A 9,044-nucleotide genomic window follows, 5' to 3' on the forward strand; every position below is an offset into this window, starting at 1 on the left:
AATGGTATTAATTTTCAAATACAATTTAGTAAATAACACAACATTCCAAACACTAATCAATAATAAATATGTTTCAAGATGTACAAGTATGTGGTTAAGTTTGTAGAATTATATTTATATTATAGTATAGTATATATGAATATGAATTTACAAAATAATTGTATGGTCCCCACACGTGCTAGCTTGGGTATGGATTAAGAGGTCTCTCACGTGCCAAAGAGTCTTTATAAATACAAGCACGGTTGAGGAGTGGACAACCCAAAAAAAAAGGACTAAAAAAATACACCATCTTCCCTCCCTCCCTCCCCTCCAATGTCTTTGATTTTATACTAATCCATCCATCACACTAGTGGCTACTGCTCTCTTCTGTCACACGCAATTTCGGCCTTAGTGTGTGTGTGTGTGTTTCTTGAAAGGTTAAAAACAGAGAGCCGATTCTTCTTTTCAACCCACCGATTGTTTTGTATATCAAAAGGGAAAAGTCGATAGGGACATGAATAAGATGGAAAGAGAGAGTGAAATCAAGGTATCAAAGTTCAAAAGAATTTGTGTTTTCTGTGGGAGTAGTCAAGGAAAGAAAAGCAGCTACCAAGATGCTGCTATTGAGCTTGGGAAAGAACTGGTATTTAATTTAATCTTTTCATTCCGAATCCGTTTTTCTTTGATATATTTTAAAAATGTGTTTTTGAAACCTTGTTTCCGATTGTCTTAATGGGGTTTTCGTTTTTGTTTGGAATCAACAACTATAATGGCATAATGCTTTCCTTTTCAAGATTTTGGTTTCACCATTTAGCAAAAAGATGAAGGTTGTGGGGTTTGGTTTCTTAATGACTTTTTGTTTGAAATCGACAATAAGAATGTGTTTCCTTTTCAAGATTTTTGTGGGTTTTGTTTTCTTTTCAAGTTTATTGTAGGGTTTTTTCATGAAATGAAATGATTTGAATTAATACAGGTTTCAAGAAACATTGATCTCGTGTATGGAGGAGGTAGCATTGGCTTAATGGGATTGGTCTCGCAAGCTGTCCACGATGGTGGTCGTCATGTTATTGGGTAATCGATCGACATAATGTGTGATCTTAATTCCTATTATTCTACCTCAAAAAAAAAAAAAAAAAAGTAAAACGTAATTATTAAGATTAACACCGGATGATTAAAAAAACAAAATCACTGTGTTTGTTGTTGTAGTTTTTCGTTGATTGAAAACTAACTTTTTGTCATGTTATTGTCTCCCTTCTTCTGCAGGGTTATTCCCAAGACGCTCATGCCTCGAGAGGTATGTCTAAATATCAACGAAAAGTCTTGAAACTTTCCATGTTTTTATATATATATTACACTATTATACATAATATCTATCTATAACATAAGAAAATAAATGTTGTACACTTTGCTAGTGCCTTTCTTTTTTGTTGTCTAAAAAGCTAGCATTATTTGTGTTGTTACGCATTTATTTCTTGTAAATATGTTGGCGTTATCAAGAGTACAATCTGGAGCAGGTTTTATGGTTTTTGCCTTCAAATGACTTGTATGATTTTTTCCTTTTGTGGTGTCATATTTTTCCTGATATTTTCAGCGTGTACGTACAGTTGGCCTCTTGTATCTTTCTTCCTTGTCATTTTCTTAATATACATACAGCATTATCTATATGTATATATGTATGAGTAATTGAGTATACACATACATATATTTATTTATATATAAATATGTGTGTGTGTGTCGTACTGAAAACTCTGGAAAACTCTGAATCTGTAAAAAGATAAATTGAAAGTCCACCATTCCTGCAACCCTCATCATTGTTTTACTGCACACACAAACACGACACTCGATATCTATATATATTTTATATTTTTGATGATTAATTTATTTAATTGAGTGTGATTTACGTTATTTTATTTGTTGATTGTTTTGTGTTTTTTTTTTGGCAGTTAACTGGTGAAACAGTAGGGGAAGTGAAAGCAGTGGCAGATATGCATCAAAGGAAAGCAGAAATGGCGAAGCATTCTGATGCTTTTATTGCTTTACCAGGTTAAGTATAAAATCTGCTTTCATATTCTTTCACTAAAATCTCATAAACAGCATTTAACTCATTACATAAAAGGGATGTCAGGTGCTTTTATTTATTTGTCTTCTTTCTTTCATTCAATTGGAGATAAAATTTCAGGATTTATATATGAGGTGGGGAGATGAAGAGGACCCACAAAATTAGTAATTTTTTTTAAGAGTGCTGTATTTATTTATTATATTTAAAGGGAAAAAGTAACGCCTCGCAACATGAAAAATGCTAAAGGAAAATACAAATGGGTCTTATTCATGTTGGAATGAATTAAACGTGCTTAAAATTTTAATGGATATTTGTAGAAAAGTTTTTTAAACTGTTTTTGATAGTAACAAGTGAATACAAATCGGCAATTAAGTAAAGAGATGTATGTAAACTGTTGACATTGACTCTTTGAGTTTTTAGTTGATTAAAAATCAAGAAATTGGTAATTAATGGTTGGATTAAGTATTAACACATAGACACGAATCCCGATATTAGTCTTCAAGAACCCAACAACAATATCTGAACACTGAAAATAAAGAAACCTTTACATTTATTTCTTCGAAATTTCTTAATTTATTTCAAGTGTACAATCACTGATTCTGAACCCATTTAAGGGAATTTGATATCGTTATGGTGCACGTGACCTAATTTAGTAAAAGCTTCACTTCCTTTCAGTAATTTCAATTTCACCATTTATGGTATATGTTCTTGCTATCAAAATAAACCCAATTCATTTACATCCTTAATGTGTTGAGATTTCAATCAAATTGCAGGTGGTTATGGTACACTCGAAGAGCTACTTGAAGTGATAACATGGGCTCAACTGGGAATTCATGATAAGCCGGTAAATTTCATGTCTACGAATTTCTAGGGTTTATAATCAAGAAAGGGATTAAGATGTTAATTAATTGATCTTGCAGGTGGGTTTATTGAATGTTGATGGATACTACAATTCATTACTGTTATTCATCGATAAAGCAGTAGAGGAAGGATTCATCAGTCCAAGCGCACGTCACATCATTGTATTGGCACCAACAGCGAAGGTTTTGGTTCGAAAACTTGAGGTAAAGTACCCAAAACGAAATTGTTGACTTTTTGAAGTCAAGGAAAGTTGAAAGTCAAGTGTTTGACTTTGTTTGACAAATTACAGGAGTACGTGCCTTGCCATGAAAGAGTTGCTTCGAAATTGAGCTGGGAAATGGAGCAACAGCTTGACTACAGTGACGATGATATTTCTAGGTGATGAAGAATGGATGCAGCAGGGTGTTTTTGGTTTTTGGTTTTTGGTTTTTTTTTTTTTTTTTGATGAAGAGATTTGTGGTAGTGAAAAAGGTGCTGACTTTGAAAGGGTTTTTTGGTCTAAATTAGAATCTTGATCTTCTTTTTTTGTAAATTATTATTGAAGATGTAATGACTTAAAAGAGTGTATGTGGGTAACTCTCACATATTTCTTTCACCCTTCTCAAGCAACTTAAGTTTATTGTAAAATACAATATTAGATGCCAAATGGAATTGCAAGATCTCTTATGTTTGATGTTTTGGGAATTTCGATCTCTAAAGCGAATTCTTTGTGATGAAATTTCGAAATGAAGATCAATGTTAATTGGAAGTTATAAATTGGTATAAATTTGAGATGTTTGGTTTGAAAATAAAGCTTATGGATGGTTGATATATTTTTGACATAACTTGTGATTAACTGAATCTTAACTTGGTAAAAAGAGTTCGATTGATTCATCTTTAATTAAGAATTAAGTCTAATTGTTGCTCTATCATAAACAAAATGTGGGTTGAAAATATTCAAACATGTCGACAAGAAAATCAAATTGCTTCTTTGCCAAGGCTTACATTTTTGGTGAAGTCTTTACCTGAGTCTTTTATTTTATTTATTTATTTTCTATAGATTGTTTCTAGATAGAGAGTGTTTTTCTTGAACTTGTTATTGCGATGTCCCTAAAACAAAGCATAACTCTCAATCTATAGATACATTGAGAGGATCTGATCTTTGTCTATTATGTCAGACATGACGTTTTTATCCACTAAAGATTACATTATTGTGGACAACTGGGAAGTTTTTAATAATGAAGAAATGCATTATTATTTTGAGTGGCGGGGGCCATTTGACGCGTGAAGCATCTTTCTTAAAGATGATGAAGATTTGTCATCTTCAGAGGACGGCCCCTCCTTTGTCTCTAAATCTTTGCTTTCGCAAAAGTGACAAAGATTTTCTTCGAAAAGTTGTTCTACATGTCGGCAGAAGTGTTGACGTATAGCATTGGATACACTTCCATGCTATTGTTCATGAATTTTTCGCCAAACTTGGAGGGTTGACGAAGATCTTCTTGGCTGGTGTTATTATAACTCCAGCTACTAACCATGTTTGGTATATATTCGTGAGTATATTTATTTTGTGCTTGTAGAATTCTGAAATTTATATGCAGTAAGTCCTTTTTATTACTGAAAAGTATTTCTTTATGTTGAGAAATTTCAATCTCTTTATTATGAATTCTTTCGAAAATTAGCCAACAAAGAAAGCAACCACACAGACCAAAGAACGATACAGGCTGACTTGAATAGTTTATATTTATGTAAGTATAACACTTACTACATTACAATAACACATTTAACAATTTTTATATTTATTCCCTTCTTTGTTAAAAAAAAATTCCGTACACATACACACACCAAAACTGGTATCAGAGCCTTGATAAATATGACATTACATTATAATAAAACGTTATCAATATAAAAAGATTCAATTTAAAGCAAGGAATGACAACTTTTCAAGGATTCGGGCTAATTACTTGACCTTAAGATAGATTATTGATTTGGGGTAACAAAATTGATTGATAAAGATATGCAACAATTTTTTAGATGGTATCTTAGTTGAGCATTCAGGTATAAAATTTATTTAAAGTTGAAGAAATCTTTTGGTTTTATATTGTGATTTTAGGGATGGAATTATAATTGGAAGTGATTTGTACACAACAATTTTTTTCCATACACAACAATTTGTGTAAGTAGTTGTATGTAACATCCACAATTTCGACTCAAATTTTAGATCTTTAAGGATAAATTTTAAAAAAATAAAATTAATTTTGATTAAAATAAATAATTGTTATCTTATATTATATTATAAAACATATTAGTCATATTTTGAATTTTAAAATATATAAGTTACAAAGTTTTTTTATACAAATCAATTATGCGTAAATAAATTATTCATACTTGCCAAAAGTTTGAAGATTTGAATTAAGTAAAATACTTAAGAAATTCAATTTGGAGAAAATGAAAATTTTAAAATATTAAATTCATGTATATGAAATTAATTTATATTTCTTAAACTAAATAAAATTATTAAATAGTTTACATGATTAATATAAAAATATAATATAAACATAACGTATAAACATAAATATTTTATTTAAAAGTGGTATTTTTTTTATTACATAATAACTAATAATAATATTCAATAATTATTTCCCCGTAAGAAATTTTTTGCCAAAAAAAAACTATTTATCACTGTCGTATTATGCGGACACACACATCTAGTTATTAAAAATGAGTATTTAATAGGTTAGAATTTAAGCTAAAGGGTTTCTAAAATAGGAGTTGATTTTTTAAGACTTGGAACAAAAAAGTGAAATTAAAAAACCGAAACCAAAACAATATATGAGAGTGCTTGTTTCAATATTTATTTAAACCGACAAAATTCGGTTCGGTTTTACGAATCCTATCGACTGATTAAAACCGAACCGACCAAAAATCTATCCCATAAACCGAACTGATTACATATAAAATTATATATTCATCTATTAGCTTATGTGTAATGTAATATATATATATATATATATATATATATATATATATATATATATATATATATATATATATATATATTACATTACACAGAACAAAAGTTCAACAATGAACTATTTTAAACCATAAAACAAAAGAACCATTATTTTTTCAAATCTTAGATCTTATTATTTATCGAATTTTTTTTTAAAAATATAGAAATTCATAACTTTTTATTTTCTTTCCATTGATATCAAATATGGTGTGTGTGTGTGTGTATATATATATATATATATATATAGAGAGAGAGAGAGAGAGAGAATTTTTGTATCTGTTCAGATTCACATTATGAATCTTCACTATAAATCATTAATTTTGTATAAATTTACTGTACGAATCTGCATAAATTTACAGTTTGAATCTGCACATATTTAAATTCGCAGTGGGAATCTGAATATATCAATTTTTTTTATCAAATTTGATATCAATGGATGAAAGATAAAACGTTATAAATATTTATATTATTAGTTTTTTTATGAAAAAATTACTCTAAAAATTGAAAAAAAATTGGTTTCTTGGTTCTAAGATTTAAAATATTCATTGTTGAACACAACCATTATATATATATATATATATATATATATATATATATATATATATATATATATATATATATATATATATATATATATATATATATATATATATATATATATATATATATATATATATATATATACTAACATGACTTGTTTTTACTTTAATCCTGAAATATGAGTTACTTTAAACAAAAAATACGGATTACAATAGAGGACTTGTATTAACCTATAGTTTGGATTATGGGTTACTAAACCCTTTGTTCTCGATATGGATTATTAAACTCGTTTGACTTTGAATTTGGGACTATTGTACCATTGATTTGAGATAAATGATAATTTGGTATTTGTTTTGGTGATTTTAATTGATTATAAGGGTTTGACTCGAATGTAATGATTGTAATCATTACTAACTCAATAATTAGTAGCTTTAGATCTTTTCTATAGGTTTTCTTGCCTAATTTATTTTGATATGTGTTCATACTGAAAACTTGTAATTTGGATTATAGATTCGAGATGGCATTTTGAAGGCCATTGTTTGTGTTGTTAAACTTGAGCTATATTGTGGTATTCATGGTTTTTAGTACACACAATAAAATTTGGTGAATTTACACATTTACTCATTTAATTATTTTTGTGATCAATAGATCTTTAACGTTAGAAAATAACGACAACTTAAGGGTTTGGGAGGAATTGTATCCGGTTTTACAGGTGACATACTGACGTGACTTGCAAAACCCATATAAAGTTTTGGCACTGTAGCTCAACAAAGTTTGGCAAATTTAAACAGTTAGTCACTCAAATAACCGACTGTTCATGTATCAGGTCATATAGTGGTGTAGTTGATATATAACATTCAACTTTAATTGTTTATTAGGCATAAAAAATATTTGAGTGACTAAATATGTAAATTCGTTAAATTTTGTTATGTTACGGTGCCAAAAACCCTAGTATTTAATTCTTGCAACTCTACTCAATTCGGTAACGTAGACTTTTGTTTAGTATTTGGGATCGTTGTTCCATACTTTTAAAACCTTTCAAACTTTAAAACATTTTTATATAAAATCAAATGGTTTTATAAGTTATTTTAAACTAATATGATGAGTGTTTCGATTCATCAATCAATTGTCATAAATATATCGGGCATCACCGAGCGAGACACGTGACAGGTTAGCACTTAGCACCTTGTGATGGAGCGAGGCATGTACGTCGTATAGTTTTAAAAGGGTTTGCAACTTTGTAGTGGAACTTTGGTTCCACCTATTAAAAGTGGATATTGAGCCGAATATGATCATGTTTTTTAAACATACTTGGATATTTGAAAACGATTAAAAATTTCAAATAGACAAAACTGCAAAATTGGTCCTTGTGGTATTCGAAAAAACGTGGATAAGATCCAAAAAGTTTCTGACTTGAATAGGAGGTCCAAAATCAAGATTTTTCCGTGATTTTGGTCCTAAAATTAAGAAATTTTTATAGTTTTGATCCATGGAGCACTTGAATTGACTGTTATGCTCTTTTGTAGTTTTGATCCATGGAGCACTTGAAATTTTTGTAGTTCTCATCTGGACAATATTTTGTAATGATCGATTCAATCCATGACTCCAAGCATTTTCGACATCCAACGAACCAGTGAAGCCCTAGATTTAAAGGTAGGGTGTTTGTGTTTTCTCTCTGAAGAAGAACAAAAGTTTGGTTCTTAAAGGTGGGGCTTTTCCAGTAAATCGAGATTTCAACATCTATAAATTCAGATTTCATCAGTTCATCATTGGTTTATCTCTATCGCATCTTCTATTTTTAAATGTCATGTTCACCACCACTATCTTTATCTCCCTCTCTAATATATTCTTCTCGATTTCTCCGGTAAGGTTTTTTTCTTTTTCAGAAATCAAACCAAGAAACAAAACAAAGGGGACTGGGTTTTAATTTCATATGCTTTAAAAACTTCGATTTCCTGAAATGCTTGGATTTAATGCCTTCAATTTCCTGAAGCAAAGGGAATTGTGGAAGAGGGACCGAGGAACATAGAGATGAAAGATGGGAATGACGATTTGTTTGGAACGATTGGTTTTTTTCACTGTGTGTTTAATTTTCTTTATGTGTATATATAATTTTGTGATTGTGTGTTCTTGAGGAGATGAGTTTTGAAGATATAGAGAGAATCGGAAGTTCTCTATAAGTTACATGATGAGAGAGAGAGAGAGAGAGAGAGAGAGAGAGACGGTACCGGTGGAGAGGGTCGGGGTGGGGTGAGATTTATTTTTCTATTTTTTAATTTTAATTTTTTAAATACTAAGATAAATAAACAAAATACAAAAAAAGAAATAAAAAGGGTAAAATTGACATTTCAAGTGTACGAGGGACCAAAATCACGAAAAAATCTTGATTTTGGACCTTCCATGCAAGTTAAAAACTTTTTGGACCTTATCCACATTTCTTTGAATACCGCAGGGACCAATTCTGCAGTTTTGTCTTTCAAATAATGTTGCAAAAGTTTCACTTTTTTTTTTAATATATTTTCAATAACTTATTTGTTATTGCCGATAAAAATTCAAAAAAAGTGGGAAAAAACAACTATATTAAGCATTTTAATGAGTTAAAAGACACAATTATGT

At 29.6% G+C, this 9,044-nt stretch overlaps 1 protein-coding gene across 1 annotated transcript; it reads left to right on the top strand.

Annotated features, from left to right (window-relative positions):
• Nucleotides 1-272: 272 nt before the first annotated feature.
• Nucleotides 273-3,565, top strand: LOC145032680 (cytokinin riboside 5'-monophosphate phosphoribohydrolase LOG3). The gene is made up of 7 exons (XM_078981572.1): nt 273-622; nt 953-1,050; nt 1,243-1,273; nt 1,923-2,022; nt 2,812-2,882; nt 2,959-3,102; nt 3,189-3,565. The coding sequence occupies exons 1-7, from the start codon at nt 494-496 to the stop codon at nt 3,279-3,281; spliced, it is 666 nt and encodes a 221-aa protein (XP_078837698.1). The 5' UTR covers nt 273-493; the 3' UTR covers nt 3,282-3,565.
• Nucleotides 3,566-9,044: the final 5,479 nt, after the last annotated feature.

The sequence above is a fragment of the Lactuca saligna genome, chromosome 2 (assembly GCF_052625555.1).
Source record: "Lactuca saligna cultivar CGN05327 chromosome 2, ASM5262555v1, whole genome shotgun sequence".
In the NCBI taxonomy this organism is placed as follows: Eukaryota; Viridiplantae; Streptophyta; class Magnoliopsida; order Asterales; family Asteraceae; genus Lactuca; species Lactuca saligna.